This window comes from Cetorhinus maximus, chromosome 1 (assembly GCF_964194155.1).
Source record: "Cetorhinus maximus chromosome 1, sCetMax3.hap1.1, whole genome shotgun sequence".
NCBI lineage: Eukaryota > Metazoa > Chordata > Chondrichthyes > Lamniformes > Cetorhinidae > Cetorhinus > Cetorhinus maximus.
The window spans coordinates 245,923,332-245,942,685 of NC_135879.1; the positions used below are offsets into that span (position 1 = coordinate 245,923,332).

A 19,354-nucleotide genomic window follows, 5' to 3' on the forward strand; every position below is an offset into this window, starting at 1 on the left:
CTGGGCTTGTTTCCACTGGAGTTTAGAAGAGCGAAGGGTGATTTGATTGAAGTTATACAAGATCCTGAACGGCCTGAACAAGGTGGACGTGGAAAGGATGTTTCCTCTTGTGGGTGAGTCCAGAAATAGGGGTCACTGTTTTAAAATTAGGGGTCGCCCTTTTAGGACAGAGATGCGAATTTTTTTCTCTCTGAGAGTTGTGCGACTTTGGAACTCTCTGCCTTAGAAGGTGGTGGGGGCGGGGTCATTGAATATTCTTAAGGCAGAGGTAGATGGATTCTTGTTAGGCAAGGGAATCAAAGGTTATCGGGGTTAGATGGGAATGTGGAATTCGAAACGCAAGAAGATCAGCCATGATCATATTGAATGTCGGAGCAGGCTCGAGGGGCCGAATGCTCTTTTCCTGTTCCTATTTCTTATGTTCATATGTTCTTATGTGCCTTGTAGATGGCCTATGGGGAGTCAGGAGGTGAGTTATTCGCCAGAGAATTCCCAGCTTCTGACCAGCTGTTGTAGCCACGGTATTTATATGGCTGGTCTAGTTCAGTTTCTGGTCAACAGTAACACCCAGGATGTTAGCTGGGGAGTCAGCGATGGTAATGCCATTGAATGTCATGGGGAGACTGTTAGATTCTCTCTTGTTGGAAATGGTCATTGCCTGGCACTTGTGTGTCGCGAATGTTGTCACATGTTAGCCTGTGCCTGAATATTATACAGGTCTTGCTGTATGCGAGCACAGTCTGCCTCAGAATCTGATGAGTCGTGAATCATCACTGTCACTGGGTCAGAATCCTGGAACTCCCTCCTAACAGCACTGTGGATGTACCTACACCACAGGGATGGCAACGATTCAAGAAGGCAGCTCACCACCACCTTCTCAAGGGCAACTAGAGATGGGTGATAAATGCTGGCCCAGCCAGCGATGCTCACATCCTATGAAAGAATAAAAATAAAAGTTCCAGTCAGCTGAGCGACCTGTGCGTGTGGACATTGAAGCGTTTGTAGTCTGATCTCATATTATTTCTTTTGAACACAGGGAACCATGTCACGTTCCGCAGTACAAAAGTCTCGGTTAGAAAAAAGTCGAACCTTGTCGGCAGCCGTGAGCACTCCACAGGCCGCTGTGGTAGAAATTGTACCTGGTCGATTCACAGAAAATGACTGGCAGTCCATGGTTACCAATGAAGACAATGAGATTCATGTTGGGGACATCATCGATGACATTGTGAATCAAGTGTTGGATGGTTGTTCCAGAGTTTACATTGAAAAACAGGTAAAGCCGAGGAAAAATTCAACAACACAATTAGAACTAGGGGGAGTGAGAGTCAGTGTTACTGGACCAATAAGAGACCGTGAAACAACCTCTGTTGGGAGGGGAACGCGGGGCGTTCGTTCGTGGGGGCGCGCGGGGCGTTCGCCTCGTTCGTGGGGGCACGCGGGATGTTCGCCTCGTTCGTGGGGGAACGCGAGACGTTCGCCTCGTTCCTGAGGGAGCACGGGACGTTCGCCTGGTTCGTGGGTGAGCGTGGGACGTTCGCCTGGTTCGTGGGGGAGCGCGGGGCGTTCGCCTGGTTCGTGGGGGAGCGCGGGGCGTTCGCCTGGTTCGTGGGGGAGCGCGGGACCTTCGCCTGGTTCGTGGGGGAGCGCAGGACGTTCGCCTGGTTCGTGGGGGAGCGCGGGACGTTCGCCTGGTTCGTGGGGGCGCGCAGGACGTTCGCCTGGTTCGTGGGGGAACGCGGGACGTTCATGGGGGAGCGTGGGGCGTTCGCCTGGTTCATGGGGGAGCGCGGGACGTTCGCCTCGTTCGTGGGGGAGCGCAGGGCGTTCGCCTGGTTCATGGGGGAGCGCGGGACGTTCGACTCGTTCGTGGGGGAGCGCGGGGCGTTCGCCTGGTTCGTGGGGGAACGCGGGACGTTCATGGGGAGGCGTGGGACGTTCGCCTGGTTCGTGGGGGAGCGCGGGACGTTCGCCTCATTTGTTTGGGAGCGCGGGACGTTCGCCTCGTTTGTGTGGGAGCGCGGGACGTTCGCCTCGTTTGTGTGGGAGCGCGGGACGTTTGCCTCGTTCGTGGGGGGCGCTCGCTTCGTTCGTGGGGGAGCGCGGGACGTTCGCCTGGTTCATAGGGGGAGCGCGGGACATTCGCCTGGTTCTTGGGGGAGCGCGGGACGTTCGCCTGGTTCGTGGGGGAGCACGGGACGTACGTGGGGGAGCGTGGGGCGCTCGTAGGGGAGCGCAGGACGTTCGTGGAGGAGCGCTGGACGTTCGCCTCGATCGGGGGGGGAGCGCGGGACGTACATGGGGGAGCGTGGGGCGTTCGTAGGGGAGCACAGGACGTTCGCCTGGTTCGTGGGGGAGCGCGGGACGTTCGCCTGGTTCCTGGGGGAGCGCGGGACGTTCGCCTGGTTCCTGGGGGAGCGCGGGACGTTCGCCTGGTTCCTGGGGGAGCGCGGGACGTTCGCCTGGTTCCTGGGGGAGCGCGGGACGTTTGCCTGGTTCCTGGGGGAGCGCGGGACGTTCGCCTGGTTCCTGAGGGAATGCGGGGCCTTCGCCTGGTTCCTGGGAGAGCGCGGGACGTTCGCCTGGTTCGTGGGGGAGCGTGGGGCGTTCGCCTGGTTCGTGGGGGAGCGCGGGACATTCGCCTGGTTCCTGGGGGAGCGCGGGGCGTTCGTGGGGGAGCGCGGGGAGTTTGTGGGGGAGCGCGGGGAGTTTGTGGGGGAGCGCGGGGAGTTTGTGGGGGAGTGCGGGGAGTTTGTGGGGGAGTGCGGGGAGTTTGTGGGGGAGTGCGGGGAGTTTGTGGGGGAGTGCACTATAGTGTAAGTGTACCTGGCATAGCAAGTGTCAATGTGGAATAAAAACAGAAAATGCTGGAGAAACTCATCAGGTCTGGCAGCATCTGTGGAGAGAGAAACTGAGTTAACATTTCCAGTCCAATATGACATCTCTTCGGAAGAGTTTGGACTTGAAACGTTAACTCTGTTTCTCTTTCCACAGATGCTGCCAGACCTGCCGAGTTCTTCCAGCACTTTCTTTTTTACAGATCTTCAGCATCTGCAGTATTTTGCTTTCATTTCAATGTAAATGTGGGACTGCAAAACTGTACCACCCAATGTATAATGTAAGAGACACGTGACATGTCACTGGAGTCAGTTGTGCACTGGACAGTGACCTGTGTAGAATCAAGCACGGAGTCAGCTCATAACTTGGGCTTTACTATGTATATATTTATGTCGTTATGTGTTAACAATAAACAATTAATGTTCAACCATGCAAGACTCAGAACCTCTTCTTGAGACCTACTGAACCTCCAACATGTGGAATGCTCCTTGTGTTTTTCAGGGAGTGCAGGAGACTCCCTGTGTTTTATCAAATGATGTTTTGCCATTTGGGAAGGAGGTTCACTCCCCAGTACAGCCCTCTTGTGTTCTCTGTTCATTTTACACTGACAGTTTATTGCAACATTTCTCTTCAGTGCCATGTCTTTTCTTCAGCTGTTGCCATTCACCATCGCTCAGGCCAAGGATGCGATCCTGCAGATTATTGAGTGGCAGTTGCTGACGCATGATTCCGGAGAGAGAAACATCATTATGGGGCCATCATGGCAGGAAGACGAGGAGCCTGTTGCCTTTATCACTGACAGCTGGGCCCAGGGCTCAGTGCCTGTGGTGAGGAACCTATCAACATCGACTCTGGAGAAACAGGTAGAACAGACCTAGATGTTGCTGCTTGATATCAGTTCTGTAGTAGTTAAATTACTGAACCGATAATCCAGAGATTATCAGTAAACGAGAACATGGAGTCATTGGGTAGGTTTAAAAACCTAGCTGGTTCATTAATGTCCTTTAGGAAAGGAAATATGCTTGAAATCTGGCCTGGGTCTGCATTATATGTGACTCCAGTCCCACAACAATGTGGCTGAATCTTAACTTTGTTCAGAAATGATGTAGCTGAGGCACTCAGTTGTATCCACAGCCAGTTAGGATGGCAGCCTTGCCAACGACACCCATATCTGGTGTATGAATTTGACAATTCTCCTCCGGTTAAGACAATGGCTAGAGTACTAAAGTTAGGGATGTGCAGGAGGCCAGATTTGGAAGAGCATCATTGCAGGGCTGCAGGAAGATATAAAGGATTGAGCTTCCAGCTGCCTAGGCCATTTAGGACTGAGATGAGGAGAAACGTCTTCACTCAGAGGGTGGTGAGGCTTTGGAATTGTCTACTACAGAATATTGTGGAGGACAAGTTGCTGAATATATTTAAGAAGGAAATAGATAGATTTCAAGACTTTAAAGGCATCAAGGGGTAGGGGGAGAGGGCGGGAGTATGGTGTTGAGATAGTGGATCTGCCATGAATAGCGGAGCAGGCTCGAAGGGCCCAAATGACCTACTCCTGCCCCTATTTTCTATGTTTCAGAATTTCCTTTCTAAGTCCCTCTGCATCTCTCTGATTCCCCTGCTCCAACTGGATATTGCTGGCTGGTGCTCAGTGTACATACACTCACACATTGCTCCCTTCACTCAGGACGTTTGACTGTCATTGCTTTTTCAAGAAAATTGTCCAGTATATGGGCATGTTTTGAGTTTGCTTGACTTTGAGGGCTCCACTAACCAGGCCTTGAAGGCCCAGCTCCTGTGATGCTATTTCCCATCCTGTGAGCATGTGCCTGGTGACCCTCAGCACCCCAATTCATTGTAAAATGGGACTTCTCCAAAAACACAGTGATGTGCTCACTTTGATGAATGGACCACAGGAGACTCAGGTACAGGTTACAATCGTTTATTCGAGCAATTGCAAGGAGGGCACCATCTCAATACAGCTTGAGACAGCACTCTGCTAAACTACAAGTATTCAACATATTTATACATTATTGGTAACGTACAAGAACAGTTTCCAGATTCCGATCTCGTCAACATATAGGTTTACATTACAAGACATTTCTGGTAACAAGTACATCCCTATTTGTTTTCACCCAGGCAGAGACCTTACCATCTGTTCTTCTCCTATCTGTTGAAGAGCACACTTAATCTTAGTTGTTATTGCCATCCTCTGACTACAGTCCGGCTCCAAGGCCTTTCTGTTGTTTGCAGGCCCTTAAGGCTGTGCAAGGTTCATCTGGTAACTGCCGATGTGCTTGGTGATTTTAAGTAATTCATTCCCTTTCAATAAGTTCTTACTGTACCCCTATATTCCACCTAATAATTACTGTATCCCTTTATTTCCCCCTAACACTGTTCTGACGTGGCAGGTGATGTGTGCCAGGTGGACCAAATCCACAAGGGAGACTTGGTTGCACGATCACAACGGTTTTGCAATTTGTATTTATTAGAGAAGATGTGTGCACTGAAGGGGAGGCGGTGGCATAGTGGTATTGCACTAGTATTCCAGAGACCCAGGGTAATGACCCAGGGTCCCGGGTTGGAATCCCACCATGGCAGATAGTGAAATTTGAATTCAATAAAAATCTGGAATTAGAAGTCTGATGATGACCATGAATGACCATTGCCAGTTGTTGTAAAAACCCATCTGGTTCACAAATGCCCTTTAGGGAAGGAAATCTGCTGTCCTTACCTGGTCTGGCCTACATGTGACTCCCGACTCATAGCAACATGGTTGACTCTTAAATGCCCTCTGAATAAGGGCAATTAGAGAGGGGCAAAAGCTAGCAATGCCTACATCCCATGAATGAATTTTTTAAAATTCAGAAATAATGAGTCCACCAAGACCTTTAGAGATTTTTAAAAATTAAATTAAAATATTTATTTATATGACTACAATATTTGTACGACTACAATTAAGTTCCGAATTGACCTGACTCCCAGTTATACACCCACTTTAAGGGAACAGTCCAAAATAGATTTTAGATTTAAAACAAACCCAGCAAGTTAACAATGTACCCTCTTGACAGTGGAGTTCCAAATGGCTTTTTTCCCCCCAACTTCAGTTACTTTACATAGCAGACTTATGCACAAATGGCTGGAGGCTTCTTGAAGGCTGTTTCACACACTCCTGTTAGATCTTACATGGTCCTCCTTACATAGCCTTCAATTCTCCTTTATATATGTTTCTCTCTCTTTAATATGCAAATTCTATTGTTCCATATGCCTTTGAAGCTGTATCTTCCTCATAATATAAAACTTTCATGTTGCCAATATTGTCAGTAACCTTTGGGAAAAATAAACCCGCTCCTCAGCCTGACTTATCTGGCTAGTTGTAAACAGACTAAGATCCCTTTGAAATCCAAAAATCCCTTCATTTGTCTAAAAATGCAAATTCCCTTCACACCTTACATGCTAAGCCAGCATCCATGTTTACTCATTAGCATGTCAAGCACACCTAGCTTCTTTTAATGACTTAAAGCTTGCAGTCTGCTTGACTCCAAATGTAATTAAATCACACAGACGGAATCACCTATACTTATCCTCATAAAGCCACTTCACAATAAACCAGAAAAATATTATGAAAATTATTATACTTTCGTCACATAACTGACACAGCCTCAGTGACCCCAAAACCGGACCCACAGTAATAACAACCCCACCCTCAGTGAACCCCCTACACCCCACCCTCAGTGATACCAGCCCCACACTCAGCATCCCCCTGCCCTCTACACTCAACATCCCCCCTACCCCTTCCATCCTCAGCAACTACCCATTCCCGCTACCTCAGTGACCCCCACCCTCCACATCTTCAGCAGTCCCCCCCCCCACCCCCCCCCCCACCTCAAACCATCATGGTACCGACCCACACTGCCCCAACGTTCATGATGTCCTACAACATTACCTCACCAAACCCCTGCCACCCTCCCCCTGCCAACCTCAGCGAGTCCCTGCATACTCCCACTCGGCATCCTCCTGGCCCTCTCATCCTCAGGGACCTCCTGCCCCGCCCCCCATCGTCAGGGACATCCTGCCCCACCCATCCTCTGGGTTCCCCTTCCCCCCTCACCCTCAGGGACCCCCCCTGCCCCACCCCCTCACCCTCAGGGTCCCCCTGTTCAGTTGCCCTCATGAATCCTCAAGGACCCCCTTGCCCCACCCATCCTCAATGCTGCTCCGGATGCCCACCACTGACACCTCCTAAAATGTTCCTCTTGAGCTTATGGCAGTGGCTGCCCCTATTTTTCAGCAACTGAAACAACCAATTTTGTTCATCGGAAGATCCACAGTGAGAAACTGCTGAGGTATATTGTTCAACTTGGATGAGTGTTGACCAGGTCAACCACCTTGATCTTTTCAGCAGTGAGCTGGGATCTTCAATATCCTCCTGAGAGGGAAGAAGGGGCCTTGTTTTAACATCTCATCCAAAAGACAGTGCAGCACTCCCTCAGTACTGACCACTTGACACTGCAGCACTCAGTACTGACCACCTGACACTGCAGCACTCCCTCGGTACTGACCCTCTGACAGTGCACTCCGTCAGTACTGGACCTCCAACAGTGCAGCACTCTATTCCCTCAGCACTGGCCCTCTGACAGTGCAGCACTCCCTCAGCACTTGTTCTCTGACAGTGCAGCACTCCCTCAGTACTGACCCTCCCACAGTGCAGCACTCTCTCAGTACTGGTTCTCCGATAGTGCAGCACTCCCTCAGTACTGGTCCTCCGACAGTGCAGCACTCCCTCAGTACTGGTCCTCCGACAGTGCTGCACTCTCTCAGTACTGGTCCTCCGACAGTGCAGCACTCCCTCAGTACTGGTCCTCCGACAGTGCAGCACTCCCTCAGTACTGGTCCTCCGACAGTGCGGCACTCCCTCAGTACTGGTCCTCCGACAGTGCGGCACTCCCTCAGTACTGGTCCTCCGACAGTGCGGCACTCCCTCAGTACTGGTCCTCCGACAGTGCGGCACTCCCTCAGTACTGGTCCTCCGACAGTGCAGCACTCCCTCAGTACTGGTCCTCCGACAATGCGGCACTCCCTCAGTACTGGTCCTCCGACAGTGCAGCACTCCCTCAGTACTGGTTCTCTGCCAGTGCTGCACTCCCTCAGTACTGGTCCTCCGACAGTGCAGCACTCCCTCAGTACTGGTCCTCCAACAGTGCGGCACTCCCTCAGTACTGGTTCTCTGCCAGTGCTGGCACAGCAAGTGTTGGCTTGGATATGTGCTCAAGTCTCTGAGTGAGGCTTCAGCCTGTGATGGTCTGATTGTGTGGCTACCAATGACAGTTGCATCAACTGATGGGAATTGCAATCGTGAGATAGAAATTATTTTAATGACGACATTATGTTTTGAATTAGGAAACTTTTGAAGAGGCTCCTGGAGACACCATTTGTTTGGTAAGGGAGGACACAGGCCAGACTGTAATCACTGCTGCTGACCACGATGCGAGACCAGAGTGTTGGAGCAGTCAGGAAGGGCACCAAGGGGTGCAGGACATGTTTCCACTGTGCAAAGAGCTAATGGGCTACCACCTGGATTCAGAAAAGGTAATGGAGCACCCAAACAAAACTTTGTGCTAATTAACTGGTTATAACAGGCAAGGTTATTCTAGGTTCAGGCTGGAAGGGTCTCTGGATCACTACCTGAGCCAAGTGTAAATTGGTGTAGGGTCAAACAGAGCAGAGAATTGAATGCTGAGCTCAAAGAGCGATGAGGGAGACAAGTTTCAATTGATGGGGTACTGACGCCTGTACTGGGGAAAGATGGAGCTGATGGTACAGGCTCCACCTAAAACTGGGCTGGAACAGTGTCCTGGTCAATTGTATTATTAGAGTTGCAGGCAGGCTTATAAATTTTAAAAATGTGGTGGGAGGCGATGAGGGGAGGCTTTCAGGTGAGTGGAAGTTTGTAAATCTGGATTCGAGGTTACAAACCCGAGTGGTATAGAAATAAGCAGAGCATGGCAGGATGGATCAAAAATGTTTAACACTAATAGTGAATCAGTGAATTAGATCAAATCACAGAAAATGGTAAAATCTTCAAATTAACGTTGATTACCCGAAGGCTGAAGTGTTTGTGACAAGATAGATGAATTTACAGCACAAATAAATAGATTTGATTTAATAACCATTGCAGATATGTGGTTGTAAAGTAACCAAAAAACGAAGGCCCATAATTTCAGATCTCCAGGGCATTGTACCCAGGCAGTACCCCTAAGATCTGTTGGGGGAATCACCATCCCCGAAGTTCCCACTCAAAGACTGCATGGGAATTGCTCGGGAAGTTTAAACTTCCAATGGGCAACTATCTTGCCCTGGGAACCATCCAATACTCCGATTTAAATTGGAGACCCCACATGCTTCTGACTGTCTTACCAGAATATTTAGCCAGGAAAAGTTAGAAGAATTAAAGCCACTTCTAACTCCTGGGTAACTGTGGTACTAATAGCTCCCCCTCAACCCCCCTACTCAACACCTCGACTACACCCCCCCCACACTGGAACCCTGACTAACACCCCCTGACCAACAACCCCGATTACCCTCCCAGCCATCCCCCACCGATCAACCACACCCCCCAGCTTTCCTCCACCGACCCACCCCCGACTACCCTCCTGACCCCCACTACTGACCACCCAAATACCCCCACTGATCACCTCCCCCATTGACCACCCGAACACCCTAACTAGCTGACCGCCACCTCCTTCCCCCCACCCCAGCCACAACTGACCACCTGAACATACGATCGAGCAGACGAACGTACGAATTAGAAGCAGGGCATTGTACCACTCGGCCCCTCGAGCCTGCTCCGCCATTCAATAAGATTATGGCTGATCTGATTGTAACCTCAACACCACATTCCTGCCCACCCCCGATAACCTTTCACCCCCTTGTTAAACAAGAATCTATCTAGCTCTGCCTTAAAAATATTCAAAGACTCTGCTTCCACTCCCTTTTCAGGAAGAGAGTTCCAAAGATTCACGACCCTCTGAGTGAAAAGATTTCTCCTCATCTCTGTCTTAAATGAGTGACCCCTTATTTTTAAACAGTGACCCCTAGTTCTAGATTCCCCCACAAGAGGAAACATCCTCTCCAAATCCACTCTGTCAAGTCCCCTCAGGATCTTAAAGGTTTCAATTAAGTCACCTCTTACTCTTCTAAACTCCAGTGGATACAAGCCTAGCCTGTCCAAACATTCCTCTTAAGGCAACCCGCCCATTCCAGGTATTAGTCTTGTAAACCTCTGAACTGCTTCTAATGCATTTACATCTTTCCATAAATAAGGAGACCAGTACTGTACACAGTACTCCAGATGTGGGTTTCACCAGTGCCCTGTACAACTGAAGCATAACCTCCCTACTTTTGTAATCAATTCCTCTCACAATAAACGATAACATTCTATTAGCTTTCCTAATCACTTGCTGTACCTACATATTAGCCTTTTGCAATTCATGCACTGGAACAACCAGATCCTTCTGAATCTCAGAGCTCTGCAATCTCTCACCATTTTGATAATATGGTTCTTTTTTATTCTTCCTACCAAAATGGACAATTTCACCTTTGCCCACATTATAATTCTTTAGCCAAATCTTTGCCCACTCACTTAACCTATCTATGTCCCTTTGCAGCCTCCTCACAATTTACTTTCCTACCAATCTTTGTGCCGTTAGCAAATTTCACAACTATACCTTCAGTCCGTTCATCCAAGTCATTTATATAAATTGTAAAATGTTGAGGCCCCAGCACTGATCCCTGTGACACACCACTCGTTACATCCTGCCAACAGAAAAGGACCCATTTATGCCAACTTTGTTTCCTGTTAGCGAGCCAATCTTCTATCCATGCCAATATGTTACCCCCTACACCATGAGCTTTGATTTTCTGCAATAACCTTTGATGTGGCACCTTATCAAATGCCTTCTGGAAATCTAAGTACAGCACATCCACCGGTTCCCCTTTACCCATAGAACATGGGACTCCTTTGAACTCCAAAAAATTAGTTAAACATGATTTCCCTTTCACAAAACTATGTTGACTCTGCCTGATTGCCTTGAATTTTTCTAAGTACCCTGCTATAACATCTTTAATAGTAGCTTCTAACATTTTCCCTATGACAGATGTTAGACTAACTGGCTTGCTTGAAGTTTCCTGCTTTCTGTCTCTCTCCCTTTTTGAATTAAGGAGTTACATTCACTGTTTTCCAATCTAATGGAACCTTTCCTGAATCGAGGGAATTTTGGAAAATTAAAACCAGTGCATCAACTATCTCACTAGCCACTTCTTTCAAGACCTTAGCGTGAAGTCCATTCAGACTGGGGGATTTGTCAGACCACAGTTCCAACAATTTGCTCAATACCACTTCCCTGGTAATTGTAATTTTTCTGAGTTCCTCCCTTCCATTTCCTGATTTACAGCTATTTCTGGGATGTTACTTATATCCTTTATAGTGAAGACCGATGCAAAATACTTGTTCAATTCATCTGCCATCTCCTTATTTTCCATTATTAATTTCCTGGCCTCACTTTCTATATTGCCAGTGCTCACTTTGTTAACTCTTATTTAAATATGTATAGAAATGCTTACTGTTTGTTTTTATATTTCTGGCAAGCTTTCTCTAATTTTTCCCTCCTTGTTAATCTTTTTGTCATTCTTTGCTGTATATTCTGTCCAATCTTCTGACCCGCCACCAATCCTAGCACAATTATATGCTGCTTCTTTAAGTTTGATACTGTATTTAACTCTTTTAGTTAACCATGGATGGCGGGTCCTCCCCTTGGAATTTTTCTTTTTCATTGTAATGTATCTATTCTGAAATATCCCTTTAAATGCCCGTCACTGCATCTCTATTGACCTATCCCTTAACCTCATTTGTCAGTTCACTTTAGCTAGCTCTGCTTTCATGCCCTCATAATTGCCCTTATTTAAGTTTAAAATACTAGTCCCGACCCACTTTCTTTCACTCAAACTGAATATAAAATTCAAAAATATTATGATTGCTGTTACATAGGGGTGCCTTCACTGTGAGGTTATCAATTAATCCTATCTCATTGCTCAATACTAGGTCTAGTATAACCTGCTCTCTGGCTGGCACTAGAACATGCAGTTCTCAGAAACAATCCCGAAAACATTCTATGAACTCCTCATCTACACTACCTTTGCCCACCTGATTTTTCCAATCTATACATAGATTAAAATCCCACATGAATATCACTGTACCTTTCTGACTAGCACCCATTATCTCTTCTTTTATACTCTGTCCGACTGTGTAGTTACAATTAGGGGGCCTGTACACCACCCCCACAAGTGACTTCTTACCTTTATCATTTCTCATCTCAACCCAAACCGCTTCTACATCCTGGTTTCCTGAACTTAGGTCATCCCTCTCTAATGTGCTAATACCATCATTAATTAACAGAGTCACCCCTTCACCTTTTCCTAACTTCCTGTCTTTCCTAAATGTAACGTACCCTTCAATATTCAGGTTCCAATCTCTATCATCCTGTAGCCATGTCTCCGGAATGACTATCAGTTCGTACTTATTTATTTCTATTTGCGCTATCATTTCATATGTTTTGTTTCGAATGCTACGTGCATTTAGATACAGAGCCTTTAGTTTTGTCCCTTTATATTTTTGTGGCGTCTATCCTTATCTGTTGATATACTCTTAAATTTGTACTCTCCCTTCTTGCCACGGTCTGTTCATCATTGCTCATATTAATACCTTGCTCTCTTGCCCTGTCTCCACTCTTTGGTTTACCACGTCTTCACAAATTTGATCCCTTGCCCCACTATTTAGTTTAAAACCCTCTCTACTTCCCTTGTTTTTGCAGCTTACTAGAACACCAGCCCCAGCACGGTTCAGGTGTAGACTGTCCCAACAGTACAGATCCCACTTTCCCCAGTGCTTCACAACCCGGTACCCACTTCTCCCAGCACCAGTCTTTGAACCAGGCAATCATTTCTCGGACTTAATTTGTCCTCTGCCAATTGCCACATGGTTCAGGCAATAGTCCAGAAATTATTACCTTAGAGGTCCTGCTTCTTAATTTGGTGCCTAGGTTCTGATACTGACTATGCAGAACCTCCTTCCTTGTCCTGCCTGTGTCATTGCAATCTACATGGACCACGATTGCTGGATCTTCCCCATCCCACTGTAAGTTCCTCTCCAGCCCTGAGCAACTTAAAAAAAATCCATGTGCAGGATATGGGCGTCGCTGGCTAGGCCAGCATTTATTGCCCATCCCTAATTGCCCTTGAGAAGGTGGTGGTGAACTGCCTTCTTGAACCGCTGCAGTCCCTGTGGTGTAGGTACACCCACAGTGCTGTTAGGGAGGGAGTTCCCGGATTTTGACCCAGCGACAGTGAAGGAATCGCAAAATATTTCCAAGTCAGGATGGTGAGTGACTTTGGGGGGAACTTTCAGGTGGTGGTGTTCCCACGTATCTGCTGCCCTTGTCTTTCTAGATGGTAGTGGTCATGGCTTTGGGAGGTGCTGTCTAAGGCGTCTTGGTGAGTTTCTGCAGTGCAACTTGTAGATGGTAACACTGCTGCTACTGTGCGTCAGTGGTGGAGGGAGTGAATGTTTGTGGATGGGTGCCAATCAAGCGGGCTGCTTTGTCCTGGATGGTGTCGCGCTTCTTGAGTGTTGCTGAAGCTGCACTCATCCAGGCAAGTGTATGGTGTTCCATCGTACTCCTAACTTGTAGATGGTGGATAGGCTTTTGGGAGTCGGGAGATGAGTTATTCGCCACAGGATTCCTAGCCTCTGACCTGCTCTCATAGCCACAGTATTTATATGGCTAGTCCAGTTCAGATTCTGGTAACCCCCAAGATGTTGATAGTAGGGAATTCAGGGATGGCAATGCCTTTGAACATCCAAGGGGCAATGGTTGGATTCTCTCTTGTTGGAGATGGTCATTGCCTGGCACTTATGTGGCTCGAATGTTACTTGTCAGCCCAAGCCTGGATATTATCCAGGTTTTGCTGCATTTGGACATCGATTGCTTCAGCATCTGAAGAGTCGCACATGGTGCTGAACATTGTGCAATCATCAGCAAACACCTTCACTTCAGACCTTATGATGGACGGAAGGTCATTGATGAAGCCGCTGCAGATGGATGGGACTAGGACACTACCCTGAGGAACTCCTGCAGTGATGTCCTGGAGCTGAGATGATTGGCCTCCAACAACCACAACCTTGTTCCTTTGTGCTAGGTATGAGTACAACCAGCGGAGAGTTTTCCCCCTGATTTCTATTGACTCCAGTTTTGCTAGGGCTCCTTAGGGCTCCTTGATTCCACACTCAGTCAAATGCGGCCTTGATGTGAAGGGCAGTCATTCTCACCTCACCTCAGGAATTAGTTCTTTTGCCCGTGTTTGAACCAAGGCTGTAATGAGGTCAGAAGCTGAGTGGCCCTGGCAGAACCCAAACTGAGCGTCAGTGAGCAGGTTATTTCTCAGCTAGTGCCGCTTGATAGCACTGTTGATGACCCCTTCCATTACTTTACTGATGATGGAGAGTAGACTGATGGGGCGATAATTGATCAGTTTGGATTTGTCCTGCTTTTTGTGTGCAGGACATACCTGGGCAATTTTCCACATAGCTGGGTTGTAGCTGTACTGGAACAACTTGGCTACAGGTGTGGCAAGTTCTGGAGCACAAGTCTTCAGTACTATTGCTGGAATATTGTCAGGGCCCATAGCCTTTGCAGTATCCAGCGCCTTCATCCATTTCTTGATTTCACGTGGAGTTAGTCAAATTGGCTAATGACTGGCATCTGTGATGCTGGGGACCTCCGGAGGAGGCCGAGATGGATCATTCACTCAACACTTCTGGCTGAAGATTGTTTTGAATGCTTCAGCCTTATCTTTTGCACTGATGTGCTGGGCTTCTCCATCGTGGAGGATAGGGATATTTGTGGAGCTTCCTCCTCCAGTGAGTTGTTTAATTGTCCACCACCTTTCACGACTGGATGTGGCAGGACTGTAGAGCTTAGATCTGATCTGTTGGTTGTGGAATCACTTAGCTCTATCACTTGCTGCTTAAGGTATTTGGCACACAAGTAGTCCTGTGTTATAGCTTCACCAGGTTGACACCTCATTTTTAGGTAAGCCTGGTGCTGCTCCTGACATGCCCTCCTGCACTTTTCATTGAACCAGGCTTGATGGTAATGGTAGAGTGGGGGATATGCTGGGCAATGAGGTTACAGATTGCGCTCAGGTACAATTCTGCTGCTGCTGATCGCCTACAGCGCCTCATGGATGCCCAGTCTTAAGTTGCTAGATCTGTTCGCAATCTATCCCGTTCAGCACAGAGGTAGTCCCACAGAACATGAAGAAAGGCATCCTCAATGTGAAAACAGGACTGCGTCTCCACAACAACTGCGCGATGGTCACTCCTACCGACACTGTCATGGACAGATGCATCTGCGGCAGGCAGGTTGGTGAAGGTGAGGTCAAGTATGTTTTTCCCTCTTGTTGGTTCCCTCATCACCTGCTTCAGACCCAGCCTAGCAGCTATGTCCTGGTGATGGACATTAAAGTCCCCCACCCAGAGTACACTCTGCACCCTGGCCACCCTCAATGCTTCCTCCAAGTGGTGTTCAACTGAGGGGGGTGCAGTATGTGGTAATCAGCAGATGGTCTCCTTGCCCATGTTTGACCTGGTGACATGAGATTTCATTTGGCCTGGAGTCCATGTTGAGGACTCCCACTGCACTCCCTCCCGACTGTATACCACTGCACCGCCACCTCTGCTGGGTCTGTCCTGCCAATGGGACAGGACATACCCAGGGATAGAGATGGTGGTGTCTGGGACATTATCTGTAAGGTACGATGCCTTGAGTATGACTATGTCAGGATTTTGTTTATCTAGTCTGTGAGACAGCTGTCCCATTTTGGCACTAGCCCACAGATATTAGTAAGGAAGACTTTGCAGGTTCTACAGAGCTGGGTTTACCGTTGTCTTTCAGGTTAACAGACTGTTACTGGCTGGGTAATGCAAAGATCAGTATTGTGGCTTCAGCTATTTCCTTAATAGCTCAGAAGGGACTGAGTGCAATGTATTCAAGTCTGCTGACTAAACAAAGCCTGGTGAGACAGTAAGCTGTGAGGAGGGGGACATAAAGAGGCTACAAAGCGATAAAGATAAGTTTAGTGAGTGGGCAAAAGGTAGCAGGTGGATTATAATGTGGGGAAATATGAGTTATTCACTTTGGCAGGAAGAATATAAAAACAATGCTTTTTAAATGGTGCAAAACTAAATGTTGGTGTTCAGAGGAATTTTTTGCAAGGAACATAGAAATTTAACATGCATGTAGAACAAGCAATTAGGAGCGTAAAAGGTATTTGTTTTTTATTGCAAGAGTGTTTGAGTGCAATAGTAAGGAATTCTTGCTGCAATTCTACAGGGCTTTGGTGAGACTACAATGAGAGTACAATGTATAGTTTTGGTCTCCTTACTTAAGGAAGGCTGTACTTGCTTTAGAGAAGGTGCAACAAAGATTCATTAAATTGGTTTATTTCCTGAGATGAGTAGGTTGTCCTGTGAGAAAGATCAACCCTCTGGAGTTTAATAGAATTGAAACCAGATTTTGAGAGGGCTTGATAGAGTAAGTGCTGAGACCATAAGACATAGGAGCAGAAATTAGGCCATTCGGCCCATCGAGTCTGCACCGCCATTCAATCAAGGCTGATAATTTTCTCAACACCACTCTTCCGCCTTCTCCCCGTAACCTTTGAGAGGCTGGTGAGTCTCGAGCTAGGAGGTATTGTCTGAGAATAAGGAATCGGACATATCAGCCTGAGGTGAGATGAAATTTCCTGCGAATATTTGGAATTCTCTACCCAAGTTGCTGAATATACTCCAGGCTGTGGTAGGAAATTAAGGGATATGGGGATCAGGCAGGAAAATGGAGTTGAGGCAAGGATCAGACATGATCTTTTTGAATGGCGGAACAGGCTTGAGGGACTGTATGGCTCACTGCTCCGACCTCTCATGTTCTTATGAAGTCTGATGGGCAGACCAAGTCTACTTTGGTTCTTTCCAGAAGCAAGTCCAGTTAGTTCCACTCCCCCACTCCTTCCCCATAACCCTGTAATTTTATCTCATTTCCTTTTGAAGTCTGCGGTTCAGTCTATTTTCACTAGCATATCAAGGAGTGCATTTCAAATTCTAACCACTTGTTATTTAAAGTTTCTCCTTGTGTCACCACTTGTCAGTCACCTTCAGTCTGTGTCCTCTCGTTACTGACTCTTCAGAGATTGGAAACTATCTCCTTCTTTACTCTGCCTGTATCCTTCACAGCATTAAACACCTCATCATATTTCTGAGAACTTCTTTGCTTGAAGGAGAACTGCCCCAGTTTATCCACATAACTGTAACCCCCTCATCCCTGGAAGCATTCTAGTGAATTTCTTCTGTACCCTCTCCAAAATCCTTCACATCCTTCCTAAAATGTGGTGTCCAGATTTGGACAAAGTATTCCAGGATTGTGTAGATAGTTAACCTATTGAAAAGGAATAACCTTCCCCATCCTTGATAACCCTTTTGTCCTTGTGTTTTAACATCAGGAAGCTGAAGAAGCTAATGAAGCTGATGAAGCAGGTGAACCAGATGAACCACAAAGACCCCCCACAGTCAAGAAGGAAAAACAGAAGTTTAAGCCCCATCGGGGACCTCTACGTTCAGCCAAGCTGAAGAATATTAACAAGTCTTTGGATCAGATGGAAAAGGAGTTGTTCGAACAACAAGCCTCGGAACCCTGTACTGAAGAGCCTCCTCTGCCTCCCTGTGATGTTTATAGGATGACGTCCTATTTCCAGAATGTTCTGAAAATCCAGAACAGCCGTTTACCATTAAATAACAACATGACCTTTGATGAGTTTGGGAATGTCACCTCCGTGCAGAGATTGAAGCCGAGCCAATTCCCCAGGCAACAGGTAAGGCCAGTGTTCCAGCTGCTCGATGTGGATCTGGAGCCCGAGACCCATAGACCACTTCTGAGAGAATCCTTGAGACCTTTGGTCTTCCGGGGTGGCAACTTTGGTAAAAGCTTCATCCCTGCCAGGTACAATGTGAGGATGCCTCGGAAACAAGTTCCTGGAAATAGCAAGGGTCTGCGAACTCTGGAACGGGCGGCACTTGGGAAGCCAGACCTTCACGGCTCTAACGCCGACAGGCCAAATAGGAGACCAGCCCCAGCGAGGCAGCTGAAGCTGAATGACTCTTGTGCTGTCTCCACCACTCCAGAATTCATTCCTGATGGGACAAAGGACAGAAATCATTCAAATTGTGGCCAGTATCCTGAGTATGAGGAGGAACAGCCGAGCAGACTGAGACCCATCTGCAACAGCTTGTTCAGACCCCCCATCCTGGTGGAAAAACTAACCAGCGGCATTGTACAGTAAGCCCCTCGGGCAAGACCTGAACACCGCCTCTTCCTGCTGTGACTATCCTGTACTCATTATGTGCTCTTTTGTTGCCTTGCTTCTCTGTGCATTAACTCTGTTGCTTTGACATTTCGCCAGGTGTGACACTAGGTAACCAAATTACCTCTGTAACTCTAGCCAATAAAAGAAAGAATTATCTTCAAGGTACCTGAACCCTTCTGAGAATAGGTACAGACAGATCGCTTTCGGAAGGAATCAGCTAGTAGTTGGCATAGTCACCTATTAATAGCAACAATTTCAGCCATGACACCACACTTGTTATCAATGCTTTACTGTCCTCCATCCTCCACTTCTCTAAACTAAAAGGGGCTAAAAGGGGTCATGAAAAGTCACTGGCAACCAGGATTAAGGAAAATCCCAAGGCCTTTTATACATATGTAAAAAGCAAGAGGGTAGCCAGGGAAAGGGTAGGCCCACTCAGGGACAGAGGTGGGAATCTGTGTGTGGAGCCAGAAGAAATGGGAGAGATACTAAATGAATACTTCTCATCAGTATTCACCAAAGAGAAGGACTTAGCGGTCGATTTGTCTAGGGAAGAGTGTGTAGATAGCCTGGGTCATGTTGAGATCAAAAAAGAGGAGGTGTTAGGTGTCTTGAAGAATATTAAGGTGGATAAGTCCCCAGGGCCAGATGGGATCTACCCCAGAGTACTGAGGGAGGCAAGGGAGGAGATTGCTGGGGCCTTGACAGAAATCTTTGTATCTTCACTGGCTATGGGTGAGGTCCCAGAGGACTGGAGAATGGCCAATGTTGTTCCATTGTTTAAGCAGGGTAGCAGGGATAATCCAGGAAATTACAGGCCGGTGAGCCTTACGTCAGTGGTGGGGAAATTATTGGAGAAGATTCTTCGTGACAGGATTTACTACCATTTGGAAGCAAATGGGCGTATTAGTGAGAGGCAGCATGGATTTGTGAAGGGGAGGTCGTGTCTCACTAACTTGATCGAGTTTTTCAAGGAAGTGACAAAGATGATCGACGATGGAAGGGCAGTGGATGTTATATACATGGATTTCAGTAAGGTCCCTCATGGCAG

General features: G+C 47.5%; 1 protein-coding gene across 2 annotated transcripts; it reads left to right on the forward strand.

The window, feature by feature from the left end:
• Positions 1-1,039: 1,039 nt before the first annotated feature.
• c20h2orf81 (chromosome 20 C2orf81 homolog) lies at positions 1,040-18,468 on the forward strand. 2 transcript variants are annotated; one of them, XM_078562190.1, is made up of 4 exons: positions 1,040-1,273; positions 3,489-3,698; positions 8,233-8,421; positions 17,443-18,468. In XM_078562190.1, exons 1-4 carry the CDS (start codon positions 1,043-1,045, stop codon positions 18,277-18,279), a joined length of 1,467 nt encoding a protein of 488 aa, XP_078418316.1. In that variant the 5' UTR covers positions 1,040-1,042; the 3' UTR covers positions 18,280-18,468. The 2 variants fall into 2 exon arrangements, with proteins under 2 accessions (XP_078418316.1, XP_078418405.1); XM_078562279.1 differs by having other exon boundaries at positions 1,096-1,273; positions 3,470-3,698.
• Positions 18,469-19,354: the final 886 nt, after the last annotated feature.